At 44.2% G+C, this 27,020-nt stretch overlaps 2 protein-coding genes across 11 annotated transcripts in view; one reads left to right on the top strand and one right to left on the bottom strand.

Moving 5' to 3' along the window:
• The window catches only part of PECAM1 (platelet and endothelial cell adhesion molecule 1), a 109,097-nt gene that overhangs the window by 75,545 nt on the left and 6,532 nt on the right, over positions 1 to 27,020 (bottom strand). For 3 of the 4 annotated variants that reach the window (XM_086356913.1, XM_086356908.1, XM_086356916.1), the window contains one exon: positions 18,689 to 18,779. The gene's annotated coding sequence lies outside the window, so the exon portion shown is untranslated. Of the gene's footprint in view, positions 1 to 18,688; positions 18,820 to 27,020 lie in introns of those variants that run through there. The other variant, XM_086356911.1, reaches the window with a different exon arrangement.
• The window catches only part of MILR1 (mast cell immunoglobulin like receptor 1), a 37,770-nt gene continuing 29,420 nt past the window's right edge, over positions 18,671 to 27,020 (top strand). For all 7 annotated transcript variants that reach the window (XM_086356936.1, XM_086356933.1, XM_086356931.1 and 4 more), the window contains exons 1-2: positions 18,671 to 18,810; positions 23,621 to 23,890. In XM_086356936.1, coding sequence (XP_086213062.1) covers positions 18,723 to 18,810; positions 23,621 to 23,890 — 358 coding nt within the window. In that variant the 5' untranslated portion in view covers positions 18,671 to 18,722. The remainder of the gene's footprint in view (positions 18,811 to 23,620; positions 23,891 to 27,020) is intronic.

Genomic DNA, 27,020 nt, shown 5'->3' with positions numbered 1-27,020 from the left:
GGCATCTATCATGTATGGGACAATTAGATCCAAAGAGTTTTGATCAAAGTCAATTCAAAAGATATCTGTAGGAACCTCCCTGGCAGTCCAGTGGTTAAGACTCTGTGCTTCCAATGCAGAGGGTGCAGGGTTCCATCCCTGGTTGGGGAACTAGGATCCCACATGCCACATGGCATGGCCAAAAAATAAATATAAATAAGTAACTAAGCAAGTAAAGGTTCACAGAAGTGCTGCATCACTGATCCAAGATGACATAAAAAAAAAAAAAAAAAGACATCCCATAGTGGAGTGCCACATGGCTCTAGGAGGCCTTGAGAACATGCTGACTGGATCCCTGAATGACACAGCACTGAGAGAGAGATACGCAAGAGGCCAAACGACAGGGTCAGTAGTAAAAAGTTGTCACTAGGAGGGTGCAATGGGCCAAATGATGATGCACAATAGAAAGGTGAAGTCCCTCAAAGCTGGCCTTGCAAATACAGGATGACGACAGCAGACATGTTTCTTAACAGCAGGATATGTAGTGGAAAGACTGATGAGTTTGAAAGGAGCATGGCTGCCATCCTGGTTGACGGCATTAACGAAAGTAAAGAGTTCAGGAGAGGGGAGAAAACTGCCCCACTATATTTTGTCACACATGCTCAGTTCAGGGGATGACACCCCAAAGCATATGGAGGGGTGATGAAAATGACACAGGCAAGAGACCTTGAAAAACCACATCATAAGAGGAGCATTTGAAGAAAGTGGAAATGTTAAGACCAAGAAGGAAGATTTGGGAAGATCTGATCATTATCTTTAAATATTGAATTATTTATTTATTCATTTTAAAATTTTACTTATTTCTTAGAGTAGGTCCTTGTTAATTATCTATTTTAAATATACCAGTGTGCACACGTCAAACCATCTCCTAATCTATCCTTCCCCTCACTCTTCCCTTGCCACAACCATAAGCTCAATTCTCTTAAGTCTATGAGTCTGTTTCTATTTTGTAAGTAAGTTCATTTGTATCATTTTTTTAGAATTCACATAGAAGTGCCATCATATGATATTTGTCCTTCTCTGTCTGACTTACTTCACTTAGTATGATAATCTCCAAGTCCATCCAAGTTGCTGCAAATAGCATTATTTCATTCTTTTTAATGGCCAAGTAATATTCCATTGTATATACGTGTGTGTGTGTGTGTGTGTGTGTGTGACATCTTCTTTATCCATTCCTCTGTTGATGGACATTTAGGTTGCTTCCATGTCTTGGCCATTGTAAACAATGCTGCAATGAACGTGGGGATGAATGTATTCTTCTGAACCATGTTTTTCTTTGATATATGCTTCAGAGTGGGATTGCTAGATCATACTCTTTTTAGTTTCTTAAGGCACCTCCATACTATTCTCCAAAGTGGCTGCACCAATTTACATTCCCACCAACAGTGTAGGAGGGTTCCCCTTTCTCCACATCTTCTCCAGGATTTATTGTTTGTGGATTTTTTGCTGATGGCCATTCTGACAGGTGTGAGGTGATATCACCTCAAATGATTTGCATTTCTCAATTGCATTGGTTTTATGCAAAAGAGGAATGGGACTTTTATTTTTTAACCTTTCAGTAGAAATTATAGGGAGATCTATTTTAGTTAGATCTCTGTGACACAGCGAGTGAGGGAAAGTTAGCTGAGAAGGGGGGAGACATTTCCAGAGGGCTGCGGAGTCTCCTCTGCATCCAACTCCAGCAGCCAGGTGGGCAGACCTGTTCTGTCCAGGGGAAAACCGGCTACTACGAATTTCTTCATCTTACTGACGAAGCTTCTCAGAGCCAAATATTTGTCAAAGCCAACGCCATGTGTCAGAGCAGAGTCAGAGCAGTGTTCCTGCTGATTGCCAGGGTTGAAAACAAAGGAAAGAAGACAGTTGTCCTCATCCTGAAGGTCACTAAGTGGCCTCCGTTGCTCGTAAGTGGGGCTGGGATCTCCACTCCGGTTGGATGCTGAGAAGAACCATGAAGTTGTTCACGGAGCTCAGGCATCACCTGCCAGATGCCGTGAGAAGTCATCTGTGTCCTTGCTGTGGAAACCCAAGTGGATCCGTCTGACCAACCAAACAGCAAACGTGATAGGAAGAGACAGAAAAGACAAGAAGGAAAGCAGAGTGCAGCCCAAGCACTCAGTCTTCATCTTGGGGGGTGGGGTGCCAGACAGGGGTGGCAGAATGACCAGAGTCGCCGAGGAAACACAGCGAAATCTCAACAGCTACCTGGGGAAGAAAGGGGCCCATCTGGGGGCGAGGGTGACAGAGGGAGGCCAACTGGCTAATTCGGTGGGGGCAGTGGCGGCTTGGCTCTGAGGGAGAATCTCGGTACAGGAGACTTGCAGGAAGTTTTTCTCTGGGCAGAGAGATGTAATTTTCCCTCACAGCCCCCTTCAGACAACCTTCAGTGAAGGCTTTTGAAGCTTTGTTCTCAAGAGATTGGGAGAGGGAGGTTCTACTAAAATGTACTGAGCACTCAGTACTCCTCATGGACTGTCTCATTTAATCCTGTGGATTAGACGCCAGAATTATCCTCACTGTACAGGAGAGAAACAAGAGTCTTGAAGAGGTTGGTACACTTGCTCACAATCCCACAGGCGGTTTATGTCCATTGGAACACCGGCTGCCTGACTCCAGACCTAAGCCCTGAACTCCACACCTGATGCCTCTGGAAGAAAAACATTTCAGGGCTTCTTGAAATGCACCACCATAGGGAAATCTTTGGCTTAGAACAAAGACCGAAGGGGTCAAAGCCTACAAAAGCTGAAGTGCACGGAATATGAGATATTTATTCACCCAGGTTATTTTAGGATGCCATCCTTCAGCATGTTTTATATACAACTGTCTTAATGCTTCCTGTTTCTTTACAGCTTCATTACCTGATTAAACAGAATTAAAACAGATACATCCCAATAAAAAAGGCAGCCAAGCTGGAGGATGAGACTATGCACAGGAAACTGTGCTCCCGGACAGACGTGAGGCTCATGTGATTTAAGACCGAGCCAGGAGCCTGTATAAACATTTCCAACTCTGAGAATGTGAGAACACACGGGTCTCAAGCAGATCCCTCACAGACCTCAAGGATCTTCTTCGATTAGAGCTGTATATATTTTAAAAAATGGAAAAGCTGCCCAGAGAAAATTTAAATGTAGGATCACACACTCACAAAGTTTTCGTGTGAATGTTCACAGCAGCTCTATTTGTCATTTCAGCTTTCTGGAGAAACTGGGGTCCGTCCAGATATCCTTCAGTGAATAAATGTTGGTTACATGCACACCATGCAATATTCCTCAGCAAAGAAAAGGAACAAACTATTGATACAGGCAACAACTTGGATGAATCTGCAGGACAATAAATAGGCTGAGTGAAAAAGAGCCAGTCCCCTAAATATGATCCTATTTGCATAACATTTTTGAAATAACACAAGTTTAGGAATGGAGGCCAAATGGGCAGTTTCCAGAGGTTGGGGTGGGGATGGGGGAGGGAATGGGTGTGCCTAAAGAAGGGCAACAGGAGGACGCTTGTGGCTTGGGAACTGAGTACTGCCTGCGGTGATGGATACCTGAACCTACATGGTGATAAAGCTGTTAAGAACTTTACACACACTGAAACACAATGAGTAACAGTAAAACTGGGAGAGTAAATCCTATAGATGGGTTGTATCAATGTCAGGGTCCTGTAACATTATACTGCAACATTAAGATGTTACCACTGCGGAAACCTGGTTAAAATATATTTTACGGGCTGTCTGTATTATGTATTACAAATGGACAAGAATCTAATATTAGCTCAATAGAAATTGTTATTAAAGGACTTCCCTGGTGGCCCAGTGGTTAAGAACCTGCCTGCCAGGCTTCTCTGGTGGCTCAGTGGTAAAGAATCTGCCTGCCAGTGCAGGAGACGCAGGTTCAATTCCTGGTCTGGGAAGATCCCACATGCGGCAAAGCAAATAAGCCCATGCATCACAACTATTGAGCATGTGCTCCAGAGCCCGTGCATGGCAACTCCTGAGGCCCACGTGCTCTAGAGACCGTGCTCCGCAACAAGAGAAGCCACGGCGATGAGAAGCCCATGCACTGCAACTCGAGAGTAGCCCCTGCTCGCTGCAACTGGAGAATGACCTGTGCAGCAACGAAGACCCAGCACAGCCCAGAACAACATAAAAATTAAAAAAAAAAAAAGTCTGCCTGCCAGTGTGGGGAACACGGGTTCAGTCGCTGATTTGAGAAGATTCCACATGCTGCGGGGCATCTAAGACCGTGCGCCGCAACTACTGAGCCCACGTGCCTAGAGCCCAGGTTCCACAGTAAGAGGAGCCATGGCGATGAGAAGCCCGCACACGGCAACTAGAGAGCAGCCCCTGCTAGCTGCAACTAGAGAAAGCCCACATGCAGCAAGAAAGACCCAGCACAGCCAAAAATGAATTAATTAATAAATATATTTTTAACTGCTATTTTTAAAAAATGGACTGGTTCCCTGTCCCGGAAGGATTCCAGTGCTGGTCGTATGCCCTCTGACGAAGGTGCTGTTGGGGAGTTTACTGCATGGGGCGGCCCCTCCAGTTCTCCTGAGGTCCAGGGCAGTGAGGAGGTAGCTGAGCATTGCACGAGGGTCCTCCGTTTCTGCCAGTCCACAAATGTACAGGGAGAATCAGAGAGAAGTAGAATGTCCTCCTTACAGACGCTCGTTTTCTTACACCGAGAGGAAGAGGTGAGCTGAATGGCTCTGAAGGTATTTGGCAGGGCTACCTCTGTCACCGTCTGCTTTTCCCTAAAGGCTGGGCTCCCCTGGGGTCTGGGGGTTCAGGCAGCTCCCCTGACAAAAATAAAACATGAATGTTCAGGTTGCTACTTAGAATCTGGAAGAAACTTAGAAATCTTCTCCCCGATAAAAGAACCTTCAAGATGGAAAGAGAACAGGAATATTTTGAGACCTAGGAAAGATGTGGATGTTCGAGGAGGTAAAGGGGTTTTGAACATCGTCCTAGGTAAAATGCACGAGCTTCTCCTAAAGAAGTGTTTCCTTCTTGGATAATTTCAAGACCAGTTTCATGTAGATGGTTGTTCCTGATGGACCTCTTGAACAGTGAAATGGATAAATGTGAGGTGTCCTTAGACTCCTCTTCCCCCCATAGGTTGAGGCCAAGAGAGACATCCCTTAGGTGAACTTACAAACAAGGTCCCTGAGGCTGGCCACAACCGGCCCGTGCAGCCCAAGTGGACCCGGCACTGTCTCAGGACTTCGTGGCCAGGGAGCTTCCTTCATGGTCTCTGGGGTCCCCGTTCACCACATGCCCTGTGTCCTTATACCAGGACCTACCCCAGTATGTGTGATGTCAGACTCAGGGTACCAACTTTTTTTTTTTTGGCTGCCATACTGTGTGGCTTGTGGGATCTCATTTCCCCAAGCAGGGGTCAAACCTTTGCTTCCTGCAGTGGAAGAGCAGAATCGTAACCACTGGACTGCCAGGGAAATCCCCCAGGCACCAGCCTTTAAGGAATGTCCTGAGTCCCGGACCGACCCCAGCAAAGCCAGCTCTCACTAGGCCTCCAGCTGCCGGCACCTGAAACTCACGGGAAAGTGGAAGTGATAGATGATGACAGGTATGAAATCTCCTCTGAATGCCCTCTGGCCTGCATCTGCATCACCCTGTATCCACATCTGCCTTCCGTGTGCCTTCAAAGAAGGCTCAGCCCCCACAAAGGCGCCTTGCGTTTACTGCCACCTAACACAATGCGGACTACCTGCATCTGCCTGTAAATCCATTTTTAAAGTGCAGCAAGGAAAGCTGAAGGAAGGGGAAAGACAGGGCCCCAGTTCAGCCCTGGAGGCTGCATTGTTCTCACACGAGCATTGTTTCCCCCCACAACCCCTGGGGAATCAAATGGGATTGTTTTTCCCCAAGACTGAGCTCTTCAGGTGTGAGCTGCTGTTCCTGGATGACGGTGGTGACTGTGGCGTTTCTGCAACAGGAAAGAGGAAGGAACTGCTGATCTGCGTAGCCAGGGCACTAACAATGTGTGCCCCCCTCCAGCCAGCCAGCAGCAAAGAGGAAAAGAGCTCAGTGTCCATAGTGATAAATCACTGGGAAGCTAGAGGGGGAGAGTCGGCAACAGGATTTTTCCTTTCCTCTGGTTCCCCCGCAAACACTGTCCCAGCTCCAGAGTCTGGTAGCAGCCTGGCGCCTCTCCAGGCTGAGACTCCAGAACCACAGGTAGAGGAAGAGGGAGGGGTCACAGCTAGATGGAAATCGACATGGAAAACCCTCCACTGCTGAGAGCTGAAGGGAAGGGGCTTGGGCTCCTCTTAAAGGTGAACACCGGGCCCAGTAGGACTTTACACCTGAGTGGCCACGTGCCAACTGTTAAGCTCCCCCATGTATGCCACCCACATTATTCCAGTTCACAGGCTTCCCAGGTGGCTTGAGTGGTAAAGGATCTGCCTGTCAAAGCAGGAGATGCAGGTTTGATCCCTGGGTCGGGAAGATCCCCTGGAGAAGGAAATGGCAACCCACTCTCGTATTCTTGCCTGGGAAATCCCATGGACAGAGAAGCCTGATGGGCTACAGTCCATGGGGTCACAAAGAGTCAGACACAACTTAGCACGAGCACCTATCCTACATTAAGCCCTGCGTGATCCTGGGTTCTATTATGTGAGCCGCACACATACGGGTAGTACTGGCCTTTTGCAACAGAAGAACAGGCCTGGTGAGGGAGGGAGATGGGCCAGAGACAACTCACCAAGTTAAGACACTTGCTGCAAGTTGCTCCTGAAAGTCTTCAGGGCTCTCACCTGACTCTTTCCCTTGCTTAAGTTAGACTATATTTCCCAAGGAAAATTCTAGTTTTTTGGAAATGCTCTGAAATGTTTGTCCTGAGCCTTGCTGGTTACTCTTCTTTGAGCCTTGTTTATTCTCTCGCCTCTTACCTTTGCATATGCCATTCCCTCTGCTTGGAATGCTGTTCCGTCACTCTCTGGTCTGCTAACCCCTCATGCAAGATGCCTGGGAAGGTTTCCCCATGGTTCAGACACCTCGCTTTCTGGGCTCCCTCAGAATTTACCCCAACACTATGTGAGTCAGCACAGAGTAGAGTAAGAAAATGCTCTTCTAGGGCCAGACGAGCTGTGCGACCTCAGGGGACTTGATCTCTCTGAGCTTCCACTTCCTCACAGGCAGGATGCAGAGAACGATAGCACAGCAAGTCCCCTGCGTACAAACGAGTTCTGTTCTGAGAGTGGATGCCTTTAGTCCGATTGTTCGTAAATCCAATGAAGTTAGTCTAGGTACCTAAATAACACAATTGGCTGTATAATACTGTACTGTCATAGGTGTATCATGCTTTTCACACAAATAATACATATAAAAAACCACAAAAAATAAAGGAAACATTTCTAACCTTACAGTACAGTACCTTGAAAAATACAGTAGTACCAGCTACATCACCACTGCTGTTATGCTTGCTTTCGGACATCCTGGGCTTAAAATAAAGACACTGTACTACTATACTCTACACGGTACCGTAAAGTACCCAAAAGCACAAGTACTTGTAGAGGATGCACGCACGTGACAGTGTACTCCAGACACACGAACTAAGTCACGTGATTGGACGTGCAAACACATGTTCGAGTGTTTGAAAGTTCGCAAGTTGAAGGTCCATATGGCAAGGACTTACTGTAACTGCCTTCTAGCACTGGTGAGGATTAGACGTTAACACATACAGAGCACTTAGAAAACGCTGGCATACAGCATTTTCGTGCTCAGTAAGCACAGGCTGCTAAAGGATCAGCTGTCTTAACGCGGGACCTTCTCTGTTGCAAACCCTCAGATGGAGCCCTCAGTGGGGTGTTCAGCAGTATGTGTCAGAAGAACTCTGAATTCACAGAAGCCTGCTTTCAGCTGCCATGTCCACACCAGGCACAGTGCGAGCGTATGAGCTTGACACACACTATCTCACTTAGTGGAGTCACTCCAAGATTGGGCCCAGGAAGCCAGGCATCAGCATTCACCCTGTGAGGCGTGTGGGGTCCTTGATCGGCCCCTCAGATCGCCTGAGAACCCCTCCCGTCCTCCTTGCCCGCCTGCCCTGGTTGGGCTGGGAAAGGCTCACCTCTCAGGGCCAGGCCAGGTGGCTCTTGGCCTTCACCAAAGCCGGGCTGCCCTGGCAGTCTGCAAACACTGAGAGAGACTGAAATAATCCATGTAACTGCAGCCCAGAGGCCTGCTTTCTGGGTCCACAGAACTCACCACACCGTGACTGTGAGGTGTGTGGTGGGACAATGCAATCCAAACCGCATATGGGGTGGCCAGTCTCTCTGTGGTTTCACATTCAGAAAAAATGAAACCAAACTCTTCACGCAAATACTTAAGTGGTTTAGTCGCTAAGATGTGTCTAACCCTTGCAACCCTGTGGACTGTAGCCCGCCAGACTCCCCTGTCCATTGGATTTTCCAGGCAAGAATACCCGAGTGGGCTGCCATTTCCTTCTCCAAAATACTTCAAGAGTTTAAACTAAATCTTATAACAGCTGAAGCCTTTCTGCAGCCAGCTTTTTAATTGCCCTGGAACTTTATAGCAATCCCAAATGGAAACAATAAACCTTTTTGGAGGAAAACAAAACCACAAAAACAACTCCCCACCCATACCCCAGCCTTCCTCAAATCTATTCATCAGCCCACAGGTGAACTCAGACCAACAGGGCTCAACTGGCATGATCAGTACCTGCCTGAAGATACGGCCGCACACACTGAATAAGATGTTGATGATAGTAACTGGCGTTTATTGCAGGGCGACATGTGATTTACATGCATGTGACCCAATCCCACCATAACTTGTCCGCAGTGCCAGGCTGGTCGGGGCCGGCCCCAGCCAGGGTCCATGCTCTTACCGCCCAGTTCGAGTTCCTCCAGCTTCTGGCTGGAATTATATCAACCCAGCAAGCTTGTCCCTTTGTCTATCAAGAACTTCAACTGATCAAATACATACATACAGAAACAGAAAATAGAAAAACCTTTAGCTACTTAGTAAATGCTATTACCGTATGGGTAAAATCTTTCCAATAATGAGATTTAGTTAAGAAATAATAGAGGAGTTGGTGGTGGAGAAAAGATAGGAATCTCAGCCTGCTCAGAAGTCTGGAAATTTCAAAGTAACAGATAGCATTTTGCATTTCTGGTAATCAGGATATCAGTGGTGAACTTTTTCAGGACTGAGAGAAAGCAACTTGTCCCTATGTGCCTGTTTTAAATGCATTTGGCAGTAGTTTTCATCTAATGACTAAATTTCTTTAAAAAGTATCTCATTTCATTTACTCCCATTGACTTGAAATAATAGGGTATTACTGAAGAGTGCTTTAAACTTTTCTTTTTCTTTTTCAAGTGACAAAAGAAAAGCAAGGAAAAATAATAATAAGTCTTCACAGACAAATAGTTAATGAGTGTGTCTGTTCCTTCCATGACTGATTTGAAGCTACAGAAAATTTTACAATGGCACCACCTAATGGAATACCTAATGTAAAATTTTTACAATATCTAACGTAAAATTTTATCTAAAGGAATATCTAATGTAAAACTTTTACAATGGCGCCATCTAATGGAAGGGGCTTCCTGGGGGCTCAGATGGTAAAGACTCTGCCTGCAATGCGGGAAACCTGGGTTTGATCCTGGGTTGGGAAGATCCCCTGGAGAAGGGAATGGCAACCCACTCCAGTATTCTTGCCTGGAGAATCCCATTGACAGAGGAGCCTGGAGAGCTACAGTCCATGGGATCGCAAAGAGTCAGACATGACTGAGCATCTAACACACAATGGAATATCAGATTAGACACACAAAAAATCATGTTTTTTACCTTTACATTTGTACCAACCACTTCTAACACTTCTTTATCAGCTTGGGACACCCCCATTGCTTATTTTGCCCTTTGGTTATTATAATATTTCCAGTGGAAACAGAGCATTGATATAAAAATATTATATAAAATACATAGCATAAAAATGGTACGTAAAAGTGATTGAAAATAAAACTTTCCCATTTCTTTCTCCAGAGGACTGTGCATACATAAATAAATGAATGAGTGAACAACCATATAAACATGTGTAGATATAGATATTATAAATAGATGGAATAGCACTTATTTTCTGCAATGTGCTTTTTTGAACCTTTTGCCCATTACAAATATATTTTCATTTAAATACATAGAACTTGGTTTTTTTTTTAATGGCTCCAAAATATCTTGTACGAGATTCCTTTTCAGGGTAACGTTCTAATAGAAATGCAAATCAAAACCACAATGAGATACCATCTCACTCTGGTCAGAATGGCTGCTATCAAAAAGTCTATCAGTGATAAATGCTGGAGAGGGTATGGAGAAAAAAGAACACTCTTACACTGTTGGTGCAAATGCAAACTAGTACAGCCACTATGGAGAACAGTGTGGAGATTCCTTAAAAAACTGGAAATAGAACTGCCATATAACCCAGCAATCCCACCGCTGGGCATCCACACCAAGGAAGCCAGAATTGAAAGAGACACTTGTACCCCAATGTTCATCGCAGCACTGTTTACAATAGTCAGGACATGGAAGCAAACTAGATGCCCATCGGCAGACGAATGGATAAGAAAGCTGTGGTACACAAACACAATGGAATATTACTCAACTATTAAAAAGAATGCATTTGTATCAGTTCTAATGAGATGGATGAAACTGGAGCCTATTATACAGAGCAAAGAAAGTCAGAAAGAAAAACATCAACACATATATATAGGTATATATATATACACATATATATTAATGCATATATATGGAATTTAGAAAGATGGTAACGATAACCCTATATGTGAGACAGCAAAAGAGACACAGATGTAAAGAACAATCTGTTGGACTCTGTGGGAAAAGGCGAGGGTGGGATGATTTGAGAAAATAGTGTTGAAACATGTATATTATCATGTGTGAAATAGATTGCCAGTCCAGGTTCAATGCATGTGGCAGGGTGCTCAGGGCTGGTGCACTGGGATGACCCTGAGGGATGTAATGGGTAGGGAGGTGAGAGGGAGGTTCAGGATGGGGAACACATGCACATCCATGGCTGAGTCATGTCAATGTATGGCAAAAAACACCACAATATTGCAAAGTAATTAGCCTCCAATTAAAATTAATTAATTAATTGATTTTTTAAAATAAAAATGTTCTAATAGAATGTAGTGATGTTTGCAACTCTTTGTGACTATACTAAAAAAAAACACTGAACAACTTTAAATTTTATGGTACGTGAATTACATCACACACACAAAAAAAGCTGTTTAACAAAATAACAGAATGTCAAAAAAAATCCTATAATTTAAACAACCTGTTCCCAACTGATAGGCATTTAGGTGTTTGCAGTTTTTCATGATTACAAGCAAAACTGCATGGATGCCCCTGGACACTTGTAGCTTCAGGTAAGCTTCTAGGACTGCACATATAGGTCTGGATGTGAATGCAGGAATTCTGGTGTTAGCTGGTGTTGTAGAAGCCCCTTCAAATTTCTTCCAAGAATATAAAGGTTAGAACATACACTAAAGTGAATTTTCTGTTGAGGGTGGATCTGTGTTTCCCTTACTGATCATGCAAGTGAAGTGAAAGTGGCTCAGTCATGTCCAACTCTTCGCAACCCCATGGACTATACAGTCCATGGAATTCTCCAGGCCATAATACTAGAGTTAAGGGTAGCCTTTCCCTTCTCCAGGGGATCTTCCCAACCCAGGAATGGAACCCAGGTCTCCTGCATTGCAGGCGGATTCTTTACTAGCTGAGCCACAAGGGAAGCCCAATCATGCAAGGGAGAAGGGCGATGTGTTTAGTCCTCCAACAACAACCTGCGTAGCTCGGTGTGCCTAAGCACCTTGGTTAATATCCCAGATCTGCCTCTGTCAGCTGGAGACCTCGTTCTGTTCCTGAACAGTTTTTCCATCTGTGAAACAGAACAGCTCACAGGGTTACTACGAGGATGGGGTGAACTGGCCCGCATCTGATGGGCTGACCCTTGGCTAGATGTTCCTGGCTAGATCCTTCCCATGTGGTTCCTTTTGAACCACTCTAGATGAGTGGTTCCCCTTTGAACCACTCTAGATGAGAGCACAGCAAACCCAAGTAGAAAAGACCCTGGTGAATCCATTCACGTTGTGTTGTTCCTGAGTGGTGACCCCCACAACTGGCTGGTGGCCTGCATGAACACTAGAGTTAACTATTCCCAGCTGTGGGCAGGTGGAGCAAGTCTCAGGAAGAATAGCGACAAGGAGGGTGAGACTGACAACTGCCCTGTGAACTGTCCGGATTCCCAGAATCCTCAGCACCCCTTTCTCTGAGAGGGGAGAGGGGAGATCACTTGTCATCACTCCAGGGTCCAGGAACAGACAACCCTCTCAGCAGCAGCCCAGCCATCATGATACAGGAGAACTGGAGAAGAAGAGGAAATTATCGAAGTCCCTGTCAGCTCCAACCCCTTCAAAGAATCACAAAGCTGCCTTCTTATAAGGACCCTGGTACAACGTCATCTTGGCTTCCCCAGTGTCTCAGCGCTAAAGAATCCACCTGTAATGCAGGAGCTGCAGGAGACACGGGTTTGATCCCTGGGTTGGGGAGATTCCTGAGGAGGGCATGGCAACCCACTCCAGTATTCTTGCCTGGAGAATTCCATGGACAGAGGAGCCTGGCTACAGTCCATGGGGTCCCAAAAAGTAGGATACGACTGAGGCGACTTGGCACATGCACATGCATGGCCATCTTAATCAATTAAATCTGCAAATATCTGATTTTCAGGTAAGCTCACATTCTAAGATGCTGGGCGGGTATGAAGTCTAGGGGACACCATTCAATCAAGTACAGAATCTATGGGAACAAATCAGAAATAGTGAGCTGCAGCCCAGAACATCTTCTGCTCAGATCAGAACAGCCCAGAATGTCTTTTTACACTGCACAAAAGGCAGTACAAAATAAAGCAAATGATTTCTATTTCTGGAATGAAAACCAATTTGATTATTCGAACAGAAAACATGAACAGGACTCAGAAGTTGTGCTGTGAATAGATGGGGCTCAGAAGTTATGATGCAAAAAATTGAAAATACTAAATATATTTCATCAGAATGGTAATCGTGTTCTGACAAAGCTCATTGCTCTAATAAATTCTACAATTCTAGTGAGGAAAATAATGAAAAAAAAAATCTTAAATCTGTATTTGAAATAATAAGAATTCTGGAAGTTAAAACATCAAAATTATATCTATGAAACAAGTGACAATATTCAGAAACTGCTATCAGACTTTTAACACAATCTAATGTATAGTTTTAAGTAATTAAGTATTTTTAGACATAAAATGAATGGAATTTCAAAAAAGAATAAAAAAGCATGTGTGCATCATTCTGACCTAAATTAATGGCTCCACTTGTTATAAAATGTCACTATTGAAATAAAACACATTTTGAAAATTTATAAATTAAGGCAATAAAATCTGCATCATTTCCCCCCAGTTTCAACTACTTCCTAACATGTATTTTTAAATCAAAAATGTAATATTCAAGTCTTCAAAAATAGTTGCTTATTTTTGCTCATCTCTTAAAGGGGAGGACCATGTAAAATACTATATCCAAATTTTACTGTCAGTGCTTGAGAAATATGGTTTCCATGATGTTTCATGGAAATCTTACTGGGTTTTATGCATGGTGGGAGTACTAGAGCAGGGTAAAGAAGAAGTCTGGGAAATCTGGAGTGTCAGCCAAGATTTTAGAAACTGTTTCTAGACCCTTTGGTTTGGTGGTAGGCTAGTAGCCCAGCTCCCTTCCTCCACGGCTGACTGGGCAGAGCGGCACATCCTCTCTGAGGGATGGCTTACCCAGAGATGCCTGGGTGGTTCCCCGCACATCCCCCAGGCCCATGACCATGACTCAACAGTGGAGGGAAGGTGCAGGTGTCTTGCCACCAGATGGACCGAACTCCACGGCACAACTCACACCCCACATCACCCCAAGGGAGCAGACAATGGGTCAAGTTCAGAAGGACCCTATCTTTGCTTAGTTTCTTCCCACATCCTGTTCTATGTGCCCATCCCCGTCCCTTCTCCTTCAAGCCCTCCCTCAATAAACCACATACTCAAGAAGCCTGTCTCAGGCTCTATTGCCCAGGAACCTGTCCTCAGACAGATGGGGTCAAACCCTCCATAGTCACCGATGGGTGATGTAGTTAAAGATGTGAGGGACTTCCCCGGTAGTCCAGTAGCTAAGACTCTCTCCAAGGCAGGAGGTCCAGTTTCAATTACAATTAAGGGAATTAGACCCCACATGCTGCACCTAGAGATTCTAATGCCCCAGTGAAGATGGAAGATCCTGAGTGCCACAACTGAGACCCCCCCAAAAAAGATGTGAATCATGTCAATCTTAAAGTATTTTTCTGACAAACTTTTAATTTACCTTCTTTCATCAAACATCAGAGAGAATTACATATTATGTCTCAAGACTTGAGAATCAAGACAATGAAAATGGGAAGGCTTCTGGACTTAATGGAGAATTTGTGGTACAACAGTCGCAGTTTGGAAATTTTGAACTCTTACGTGTTTATTTTAATGGAAGTGGTAAAATATTTGGAAAAATAAATATTTTAGGGAGTTTTATGGTTAATTAGGGATGTGTTGTGCTGTGCTTAGTCGCTCAGTCGTATCCGACTCTTTGTGACCCCATGGACTATAGCCTGCCAGGCTCCTCTGTCCATGGGGATTCTCCAGGCAAGAATACTAGAGTGGGTTGCCATGCCCGCCTCCAGGGGATCTTCCCAACCCAGGGATCGAACCCATGTCTCCCACATTGCAGGAGAATTCTTTACAGTCTGAGCCACCAGAGGAGCCCTAATTAGGGATATTCTAAGATAAATTTTAATACTTCTATATATTATATTTTATATTACATTATATTTATATTATATTACATAGATGCAATAAATATTTATTAATTTGAAGTGCAGTCGACTTATCATATTCCGTAAGTTATTTCACTTAGTATAACACCCTCTAGGTCCATCCAGGTTTTCTCAAACAGCAAGATTTCATTCTTTTGTGGGTGAGTAATATTTCATTGTGTGTATGTGTGTGTGTGTATATATATATGTATATGCTACATCTTCTTTATCCATTCATCTATTGATGGAGACTTAGGTTGTTTCCATAGCTTGGCTGTTGTAAATAATGCTACAGTGAATATAAGGGTGCTTATATCTTTTCAAATTAGTGTTCTGTTTTCTTCAGAAAACGCCCCAGAAGTGGAGTTGCTGATCTCTATGATAGTTCTATTTTTAATTTTTTGAGGAACCACCATACTGTTTTCCATAGTGGCGGCAGCAATTCATATTCCCAGCAACAGTGCATGAGGGTCCCCTTTTCTTCACATCCTCACCAACACTTGTTATTTGTTGTCTTTTTGATGACAACCATTATGACAGGTGAGTTTCCCTGATGGCTCAAACAGTAAAGAATTTGCCTGCCATGCAGGAGACCCAGGTTCAATCCCTGGGTTGGGAAGACCCCCTGGAGAAGGAAATGGCAACCCACTCCAGTACTCTTGCCTGGAGAATCCCATGGACAGAGAGATCCGGCAGGATACAGTCCACGGGGTCTCAAAGAGTTGGACACAACTGAGTGACTTGCACTTTCATTATGACGGGTGTGAGGTGATGTTTTACTGTGATTTTGATTTGCGTTTCCCTGATAATTAGTGATGTATAGCATCTTTTCACATGGAGATTTTTTTATTATAAATCTATAGGCTTATTATCAAGTGGAGATTTTAATACTTTTAGATTTATAATATTAATTCAATAAATGAAAGAGAAGTGAAAGATACTGTAAAAATGAAGAACTATGGCATGATTTCTTATCATAAAACAAAAATAAATGTTAATTCCAAGAGAAAAATATAATATCTTAAAATAAATTATAATATTAAAATGCATTTGTTATTTGAGGGCAAAATCCTGACACTACTAAATGGTATTTGTAAAGATATATGGGAGCATATATTCTTGGGCTTCCCTGGTGGCTCAGCTGGTAAAGAATCCGCCTGCAATACGGGAGACCTGGGTTCGATCCCTTGGTTGGAAAGATCCCCTGGAGAAGGGAAAGGCTACCCACTCCCATATTCTGGCCTGGAGACTTCCATGCACTGTAGTCCATGTGGTTGCAAAGAGCTGGACACGACTGAGCAATTTTCGCTTTCACTTTCACTTTCATGGGAGCATAAATGAAATTAAACCAAAGGATTAAATGATTTTTTGTGATTTAGAAATAAAAGATAATAGAAATATTGGGTATAGGGCTTCCCAGGTGGTTCAGTGGTAAAGAATCTGTCTCTCAATGTAGGAGATGCAGGTTTGATTCCTGATACAGGAAGATCCTACATGTCTCAGAGCAACTAAGCCCGCGCACCACAACCATTTAGCCTGTGCTCTAGAGCCGGGGAGCCACGACTTCTGAGCCCACATGCCTCAACTACTGGGGCCTGAGTGCCCTAGAGCCTGTGCACTGCCTCAAGAGAAGCCACTGCAATGAGAAGCCTGTGTGCTGCAACTAGAAAGTTTACTGATATGACGAATTTCCGTGGACCACGATAGTGCAGATTCGTCATGATATGGGCCCCATGCAACGTGTCAGGTCCATGGATGAACTTTTTTCTTTTTCCACTTGAGACTTTCTATCCGATTTGTTGTGTAATCTTTGATAAACTATGATCCTTTTTGGGGGGCCTCGATAAGGTACTCCTAGTAATGTTTACTAACAGCCCTAAGAAGAACTTCCTCCAGTTTCCTTTGCTGTCTTTGCTGTCTGCTTTCTTTTGCTGCGGTCTGCAGGCTTCCTGCCTGAGCTGAAACTTCCACATGCAGAAATGCCCCAGACACGTCAGCTTTTCTGAAAGAGCCCCCATCCTTCTGGGCATGACAGTTCTCAGGCCAGGATGGATAAGACACTGGTGGGAAACGTCAAAACCGGAACCTCTGATTCCCTTTAGCAGAAATTCTGGCGTTGAGAGTTATGCCACCAGAGATTAAACTGGTGGGGTGCTTTCCCTCCCTCTCCTTTAGTGAGAGAAATTGCCACCAATATTGCCATCTGAAGTCACTGAGTGCTGCCTTTGTTGGAAGGGTGGGTGCCTGAGAAGTAACTTTTACTATTGGAAGGAAATAAAGGCCTTTTACAAACTGAGGGCTAACTTTGCATTTTTCTTTTACAAACTGAGGGCTAAGATGATTTGCTTCCAGACAGTGGCAGCAGACAGGGAGGAAGTGGGGGTGATGGCAGCAAGCCCTGGGCTCTGTTCAGACCCCCAGTGGTGTGTGGCTGGGCATGACTGACCACAACAGGCTAGGAACCTGGGGAGCCCAAGCAAGGAGCCCCTGGAGCAAGTTAATACTGGAGACTGGATGATGTTTTGGAAGAACTTGCACCCAGGCAGGGATGTGTCTTCCCCACGGAGAGGGCACCTGTCCACAAGAACGCAAGAGGCCTTCAGGGTCAACCTTCAGGCAACAAGAGCCAGTAACCTGGGAATTCCCTGGCGGTCCACTGGTTAGGACTCTGCACGTGCGCTGCGGAGGATGCAGGTTCATTCTCTGGTCAGGGAACTAAGATCTCACGAGTTGTATAGCTTAGCCAAAAAAAAAAAAAAAACCCCACAAATAAGAAAAGAAAAAAAGAACCAGTAACCCAAGTGGCGCAGCCCAATCACAGCCCCCGCCACTCAGGAACCCCTCACCCCCTTCCCACTCCCCACTTCACGCTGGTGACAGTAAAATATGCATCCACTTGGCAGAGTTAGAAGTCTGGACTGGGTGGAAGTGAATCACAAGCCACTTCAGGGCTGTAATTTAGACACACTGAGGCTGCTGGGGCCCTGGAGAAAATTCAGAGCCCCAGGTTTCATCCCCAGGAAGCCTGGAACAGGGCCTAGAAGCCAGCATTTAACACACTCAGGCATTTCTCCTGCCACGTTTCTGTGTCTCTCTCTAGACAGCCAATATTGCTCCCCAAGACTAAACCAAATTTTCCACTCACTTCCTTTTGACCCAGGCTGAATCCAAAAAGAGATGATCAGGTGGGTTTGCATAAAGACAATGCTGTTGTTGTTTAGTTGCTAAGTAATGTCTGATCCTTTTGTGACCCCATGGACTATATAGCCTGCCAGGCTACTCTGTCCATGGATTTTCCAGGCAAGAATACTGTAGTGGGTTGCCATTTCCTTCTCCAGGCGATCTTTCCCACCCAGGGTTTGAACCCGGGTCTCGGGCATTGGCAGGTGGGTTCTTTACCACTGAGCCACCAGGGAAGCCCATAGTAGCCACACCTTCTCTTTTTCTCACAGTCCGCTTCCCTGCCAGCCTGAATTAGAAGCAACCTGCCATATCCCTCTCTGCCTACATGTGCTCACAGAGGAGCACAGGGTCACACCAGCCAGTCCTCTCACATCAGGCTAGTCCACGCAACTCCAATTTCTTTAAATTTGTCGAAAAAGAGGAAGTTCTCTCTGTGATTCGCTGATGGGAGGTAGGGAGGCCATCAGGACTCCTTTGCCCTCCTCCCCGATTTCATTCAAGAGAATGTGGGGCTATTTAAACCAGCCGTTCTTTGGGGCATTTTTCTTTCTGTCACATCTGAGGCTCACTTACCATTTCGAAGCTTGAATCTCCAAACCAAAACATCATGTGGAAGAAGAGTTTTCTCGTGTTCCTTTTCTCTCTTTCAGTTCAAAAGGCTGCCCTGGATTGTGAAAGAGTAAGAAAAACAAATGGTAAGTTTCATGTACTTCTCTGTTGTACTAAAGCTGCTTTCACCGAAACGGTGAGACAGTCAGCTTTAATCGTGCGCTGTCATGAGCGGGTTCTTCTGTGCTTTTTGATGAACAGCCAAAGAGGAGAGTTTTTCCACTTGTACTATTTAAAATGAAGTGATTTTAGGGAGGGAGTCAGAGAATCTTTCCTGAAACTAAGAAACAAAATGTTGAGCTTGTTTTCTTTTTTAAACAATGAAATGGTTCTTTCTTTCTCTGTTGTTTTTTAATTAGAAAATCAACCCACAATTGTTGTAAAATAATTCAGGTGACACTAAAAACATATCCTGGGAGGCAGTTTATCATCATAGGGCCAGGCTTGTTGCGGTCCTAACCTTGTTTCTACCCTTTTCCAGCTGGTAGTCTGGGCACATGATGAAAACCACTTTAAGCTTAATTTCTATTCTCTGTGAAGCGGGGGAGTGGGTTGGCGGCGGGCGGGGGCGTGCGGTGGGGTGGGGGGAATAAAGGCACCTCCCTGGGAGGGCTGTTGTGAAGACTGAGACAAGCCCTGTCCCTCAGCACAGAGCCGAGTGCGTGGGGAGCCATCAGTAAATGCTAGCCCAGGTTGTTGTTATTATACTGTAAAAGGTGAACGTTCTGCTGTAAACAGATCCCCAGTCCCTCTCCCATCTCTGTGTCCAGAAGCAACTACTATTAACAGTCCTTTTCGCTCCAATATCAAAGCAAACAAACTCTTCTGTGACCTGTTCTTTTTAAAGTTAACACGTCCCAGACTTCTTTCTAAGAGGAAGTTGTAGATTTAGCTCCCTTCTTTTCAACAGTTGCATGGCAGTTCACAATAGGACTTAGTCATAATTCATGGAACTATCATTCCCTTATTTTATTCCTTATCTTAGAAACAATACTGCAGTAAATATCCTTTGTGGACACATGAGCGTGTGAGTTCATGCAGGATAAGATCCTAGAACTGAAATGGCTGGGTTGAAGGCCGTGTCCATTTGAATTGTTACAGCTAATGCTAAGTTGCCCTCCTAGCACGCTGAACTGGTGCATGTTCACCAATGCTGACCACGGACATGGGTTGAGTGTGAGTTTCTCACCCTCTCTCAGACACTGGATACAATCAATTTTTTAAATTTGTGTCAATCTGATGAGTACAAAAATAATATCTCAATGTTGTTTTAGTTCGTGGTTGCCTCGTCACTCATAAAGCTGTGCTTCTTATGTTTGTTGACTACGAAAGCTCTAGCATGCCCATTTAAAAGACATTTAGGGATGGCAATCTGGCTGGAAAGAGAAGTGAGGTCTTATCTTGAATCTGAGCTTACATAAGACTGAGAAAATATTAACTGTCCAGATCAAAGTGTAGATTGCTGGCGTTTTTGAGGGGTCTAAACCCCTCCTCCACCCAAGCCATCCCTCGAACACTATTTCTTCTTCTGAGAATTACCTATTCATATTATTTGACCATTTATTTGATTGTCTTTTCCTTATTAATTTTCTATTGGTTTATGTATATTAGGGCTTCCCTGGTAGCTCAGATGGTAAAGAATCTGCCTGCAATGCAGGAGACCTGGGTTCCATCCCTGGGTTGGGAAGATGCCCTGGATAAGGAAATGGCAACCCACTCCAGTATTCTTGCCTGGAGAATGCCATGGACGGAGGAGCCTGGGCAGGCTACAGTCCATGGAGTCCCAAAGAGTCAGACATGGCTGAACGACTAACACGTTTATCTTATGTATATTAAAAGAATCCTATGCGGGGAAACAGTGGAAACAGTGTCAGACTTTATTTTTCTGGGTTCCAAAATCACTACAGATGGTGACTGCAGCCATGAAATTAAAAGACGCTTACTCCTTGGAAGGAAAGTTATGACCATCCTAGATAGCATATTCAAAAGCAGAGACATTACTTTGCCAACAAAGGTTCGTCTAGTCAAGGCTATGGTTTTTCCTGTGGTCATGTATGGATGTGAGAGTTGGACTGTGAAGAAGGCTGAGCGCCGAAGAATTGATGCTTTTGAACTGTGGTGTTGGAGAAGACTCTTGAGAGTCCCTTGGACTGCAAGGAGATCCAACCAGTCCATTCTGAAGGAGATCAGCCCTGGGATTTCTTTGGAAGGAATGATGCTAAAGCTGAAACTCCAGTACTTTGGCCACCTCATGCGAAGAGTTGACTCATTGGAAAAGACTCTGATGGTGGGAGGGATTGGGGGCAGGAGGAGAAGGGGACGCCAGAGGATGAGATGGCTGGATGGCATCACTGACTCAATGGACGTGAGTTTGGGTGAATTCCGGGAGTTGGTGATGGACAGGGAGGCCTGGCGTGCTGCAATTCATGGGGTCGCAAAGAGTCGGACATGACTGAGCGACTGATCTGATCTGATCTGATCTGATGCTTATTTATGTTTTAAGTGCTTTCTTCTAGGCTTCCACTTGTCTTAATTTTGCCATGGAGGAGTTTAAAGTTTTAGAATAGTTATTTCTTTCAGTCTTTTCTTTATGGTTCCTGTTTTGTGGGTCTTACTTGGAAGACCTTTTCCAACAGATGATATAAAAATGTTTCTGTGTATTTCTCTTAATTCTTTTATAATCTTAAATTTTAACATTAGATTTTCTGATGAGGGTTATTTCTTCCCTTGGCATTTTTAAATAATAAAATACAAACACACAAGCTATCAGAGATTACTAGGATTGTGGCAAAAAGAGTCAGGAGGCCATTTAGAGAAGCTATAAGAATAAAATAAGTTTAAATAGTGTAATAGGTTGAGACACATCAAATATGTTTACATCTATGAGTTCACAATGATTCTTAAACAAAAATAACGATAATAAAGGAGAAACATCTCACTGTTTTAAGATACTAGGAAACCAACTCATTATTTTTTAAAATTGGTCAATAACAGAAGAGAATCTAGTATTTATCCTCCCTTTTCTAGACAAACCGATCTAGAGTGTAACCAAAGAGTTGACAAGGGTATTTCTCTTTAGATAATTATGGGTTATAAATGAAAAATAATTGGTATATCCCCATTTTGCAACCTCTAATGAAATTATCAGTGTGCACATGTTTTCTCAGGCATGTGTCTGACTCCTTGTGACCCCATGGACTGTAGCCCACCAGGCTCCTCTGTCCATGGAATTCCCTAGGCAAGAATACTGGAGTGGGTTGCCACGCCCTCCTCCAGGGGCATCTTCTTCACCCAGAGATCGAATCTGCATCTCCTGACTAAGCAGATGGGTTCTTTACCACTGTGTCACCTAAGAAATTCAATGAAATAATGTTTCTGGGTAACCATCATCAAAGCCTGCTAACAAACAAAAAAGAGAGATAATCAGACATTATGTGCCTCCTAATGGAAGTACACCTACCCCCTAAGTTGCATTCTTGCTAAATAAAAGCTAATCTGAATTTCATCAAGCCTCTGGGCAGGAGATAGAAGAACATGATAAAGGAGCACCATGGGAATGTAATTAAAGAAATCTAGACCATGGAAAACACTTCAGAACAAACAACTTGCTATCTTCAACAGATAAAGTACAGGGGGAATAAAAGAGACGGAAAAATCTATCGATGAAAAAAGATATAAGAAACATTTCAACTAACTACAACAGACCATCATGGATCCTAAAAGAAAAATCAGACAGTTGGGGGAATTTGAACATTAACTAGATATCTGGTAATATTTTTAAAATATTGTTAATTTTCAGGTGGGATAATGGTATTGTTATTTTTACCAAACAGTCCTTACTTTTTAGAGATTAAAAACTATTATTATGAATGTCCTCCAGCCAAAGATCACTGGAGACACATGTGTAGTTGAACAAAGTTAGGTTTTGAGGGAAAATGTGTACCATGGGAACGAGCAAGAGGGCATCCTAGAATAAGATTTGTGTTCGGTAACTTGGAGGAAGATTTGAGGCAGCAGGATTTACTCTGAATTGGATTCTCTCTCTCTCTCTTTTTTTAAATTTATCTAGTTTCCTGAGCAGGTATCAAACCCAGGCCCCCTGCATTGGGAGCATGGAGTCTTAGCCATTGGATCACAAGGGAAGTCCCTGAATTGGATTCTTTTAGCAAATGGAAACAACAACACGGTTGGGCATCTTAGTAATTCTTATCTGATACCCAGCGTGAGACTGATGCATGAAGCAGAGCCCCCAAAGCCAGGGCTCTGGGACAAACTAGAAGGATAGGGAGGGGAAGGAGGTGGGGGTGCATTTCAGGATAGGGGGACACATGTATAAGCTCTCGCCAATTCATGTTGATACATGGCACAAAACCATAACAATATTGTAATTATCCGCCAAGTAAAATAAAGTAGTTAAAAATAAAATAAATAATTCTTATCCAAAAGATAAGCAATGCAAGACAAAAACCGTGATGGATAAAGAAGCAGCTGTCAACCGTACTAGCCAGTTTAGAGGGATATTTGGCCATTTTTGTGTTTTGGACGATGTTCACGTCCTCATCTGTGTTTAGACAGGAGTCATCTGGTCTTTTTGTCTCGATCTAATATGGTCATAGTGTGGCCTTGTCTGGTACCAGGGACCAGTAAGTTCCAAGCCAGAACAAAAGAGCTCAGTGAGGTCACCCATCTCTCACTGGGAGAGGCCTTTGGAGGTGTCGAGACTTCCTCACACACTGTCCAGCCTGGATGTGCAGGCAAGAAATGCCCCCCACCTCTGGGAAGTTCGCCAGGAAAAGAGGGTCTCTACCACCTCGACCCACAAAATGTGGCTTGACAACCATGGGGTGATTATCACTGGATGGTAAAAAGGACTTTCTCTTGTGTTTTGTTTTCCAGAACTCCCTTCTCCAAGTCTGCACTCAGAAACGGACACAGTCAGGAGGGGTCAGAATGTATCTCTATCGTGTTTGCAACAGAACAAATCACTAGAGATCACCTATTTTTTGTTTCGGGGTGGTAAATGCCTGCAAACCCAGGATGGAAAAGGTGAACCCGTGACTTTTAACCTAACAGTCTCAGAAGCCCATGATCTGGGTCCCTACAAATGCAAAGTCCAAGTTGCTAACTGTTCAAAATACAGTCTTCCATTCAACTTCACATTTGCCGGTAAGTAAAACGCTTGTTCGGAGAAGGCAATGGCACCCCACTCCAGTACTCTTGCCTGGAAAATCCCATGGATGGAGGAGCCTGGTAGGCTGCAGTCCGTGGGGTCGCTAAGAGTCTGACACGACTGAGCGATTTCACTTTCACTTTTCCCTTTCATGCATTGGAGAAGGAAATGACAACCCAGTGTTCTTGCCTGGAGAATCCCAGGGATGGTGGAGCCTGATGGGCTGCCGTCTATGGGGTCGCACAGAGTTGGACATGACTGAAGCGACTTAGCAACAGCAGCAGCAGCAGCAAAACACTTGTTACTCAGGGGCCCTGTGATTTGGGGGAATTATTTCCTGTTATAGAGTGGACTCTCTGTTCTGCTGGTTAACACTCTCTCAAGATCCTAGCATATGTGTTACTGAGATGTTGTTTAAGAAACAAGATCACTTGTTTCTTAATAATTCCATTTCACTTTCTCTCCCAAAGACGTTTAGCCATTTCAGATGATAATAGGCTGATGGCCTAAGACTAAAAGTCTTACATCAACAATTGAGAAAGTTGTTGAAATCCTTTCTAAATGCTTTTCTCTGGATTCTTGTCATATAGGCATACACACAAAAAAAGACTTTTTCTCTGAAGATTCAAGTAAGAAGTCTTAGAATCAGTGTTGGACCCTGTGGCAAGGGCCTTCAGAGCCTCAGACTTTCCCCAGCTCCTTCTCTTTACGACAGCCTTTGGCCAGCACTCTTTCTGCCCAGCCACCTCTTTCCCTGCCCTTCCCTGACACTACCCATAGCTTGTGGGATCTCAGTTCCCTGACCAGGGCTTGAACCCGGGACACAGCAGTAAAAGCCCAGGATCCTACCTGCTAGGCCCCCAGGGAACTCTCCAACCACATTTTATCACTTTTACATTTTTCTCTCCCATCTGCCCACCCCAAGCCTCTCACAGCCTAGCATTAATGGCCTCATCCATGACAGTGACCTTGATATTGGACTACTGGGAGAGGGAGAGAGGGTTTTCAGGTAATATGTGTACCTGGAGTCTTCCAAACAGAGGACCCCTGGCTTACTGATCGAGTATTTGGGTGATTCTCTGGGTCTGTGCTCTCCAGCATGGTAGCCACTAGCCGCATGTTTGGTAGTTAACTTTCAATTCAAGTTAGTTAAAATTAGGTGAAATTTTAAAAATGCAGTTCCTCCATCTCGTTAGTCACACTTCAAGCGCCCAGAAGCCATGAGTGTGGGGTGGCTGTTCTATTAGACAACATAGACACAGAACATATCCATCATCACAGAAAGTTCTATTGGATGTCTCTACTCTAGGTCAATGGTTCTTAGCTTTTTAGTGTATAACCATTTTAACAATGTAATGATAGTGATGGATACCTTCCCCGAGATGTTTTCATGAGACTGCCGAAGCAAACATCTGCACAAGACTATAAGGGATGCCATGGACTCTGGATTAGAGCCATCTCAGGGACCTCCCTGGCAGTACAGTGGTTAAGACTATAGGCCTTCAGTGCAGGGGGCACAGGTTCATTCTCTGGTCAGGGAACTAAAAGCCCACATGCTATGTGGCTCAGCCAGAATTTTTTTAATTTAAATTAAAAAAAAGAAAGAAAGAACCAACCATCTTAGGACAAATTTGAACACAAACTCAATTGAAGCCATAACTGTAAAAGAAATGTAAAAAGACAATCATGTAAACAAGGTCTAGGATGTGGCGCATAATGTGAGGGCAGTGTCCTCGCTGATAATATTCTCTGGTGGTCGGATTCCTGCTGGACTGGGCAGCCTGGATTTGCAGAAAAAGCAACGCAAGGGGCATCAAGGAACCCATGTATACCCCGAGCTTCCTGTGCAAGGCTGAAGCCTTAAATCAATGGTTAAAAAAAAACCCAGCCTCATTTCCTGAGCATCTGTCCCACAGACAGGTGTACAGTCTTTCCACATCCTGTCTTCAAAGTAAATGCACTAGTTTCCTGCAATGTGTTTCCAGCAGTGATTACACTGCCTGGTAGAATTTTTTTATAGATTATAAACCTGTATCATCTTCATTTAGGTCAGACTAGGAAAGTTATGACCAACCTAGTTAGCATATTCAAAAGCAGAGATATTACTTTACCAACAAAGGTCTGTCTAGTCAAGGCTATGGTTTTTCCAGTGGTCATGTATGGATGTGAGAGTTGGACTGTGAAGAAAGCTGAGCGCCAAAGAATTGATGCTTTTGAACTGTGGTGTTGGAGAAGAACTTTGAGAGTCCCTTGGACTGCAAGGAGATCCAACCAGTCCATTCTAAAGGAGTGTTCATTTGTAGGACTGATGCTGAGGCTGAAATTCCAATACTTTGGCCACCTCATGCAAAGAGTTGACTCATTGGAAAAGACCCTGATGCTGGGAGGGATTGGGGGCAGGAGGAGAAGGGGACGACAGAGGATGAGATGGCTGGATGGCATCGCCGACTCGATGGACATGAGTTTGGGTGAACTTTGGAAGTTGGTGGTGGACAGGGAGGCCTGGCATGCTGCGATTCATGGGGTTGCAGAGAGTTGGACACAACTGAGTGACTGAACTGAACTGAACATCTATTGAGTGCCTACCCCATGTGAATAACTGTCTTGCATGCTGCCAGAGTTTCGATGACACCTAAATCATGGTCTTGTTGCCAACTCAGTAAGGGATATGAGCCATGAACACAGATTCATTCATCTTTGATCCACTCATTGAATATTTAATGATATCCCCAATGTGCCAAGCCCTGGATATACATTAGTTCCTGCCTTGGTGGAGCTTATAGTCTAATTGAGGAGGCATGAAACCCAAGTACCCAGTCAAATAAATTCATAATCACAAACTGTGTTGACGGTTATAAAGAAAAAGAAACTGGCACAGTGATGGAGAAAAGTTGGGGAGTGGGTGGTGAATGGGGAGTGACTTCCTTAGATAGGGTAGTTGTGTGCATGCTAAGTCAATTCAGTCGTGTCCAACTCGACTATCAACTGTAGCCCACCAGGCTCCTCTGTCCATGGAGATTCTCCAGGCAAGAATAGTGGAGTGGGTTGCCATGTCCTCCTCCAGGGGAATCTTCCCAACCCAGGGATCAAACCTACATCTCTTAACGTCTCCTGCATTGGCAGACG

This window comes from Bos grunniens, chromosome 19 (assembly GCF_055505025.1).
Source record: "Bos grunniens cultivar Pamir isolate PY7600 chromosome 19, Bosgru_T2T1.0, whole genome shotgun sequence".
In the NCBI taxonomy this organism is placed as follows: domain Eukaryota; kingdom Metazoa; phylum Chordata; class Mammalia; order Artiodactyla; family Bovidae; genus Bos; species Bos grunniens.
This window is presented reverse-complemented; position numbering and strand designations above follow the sequence as displayed.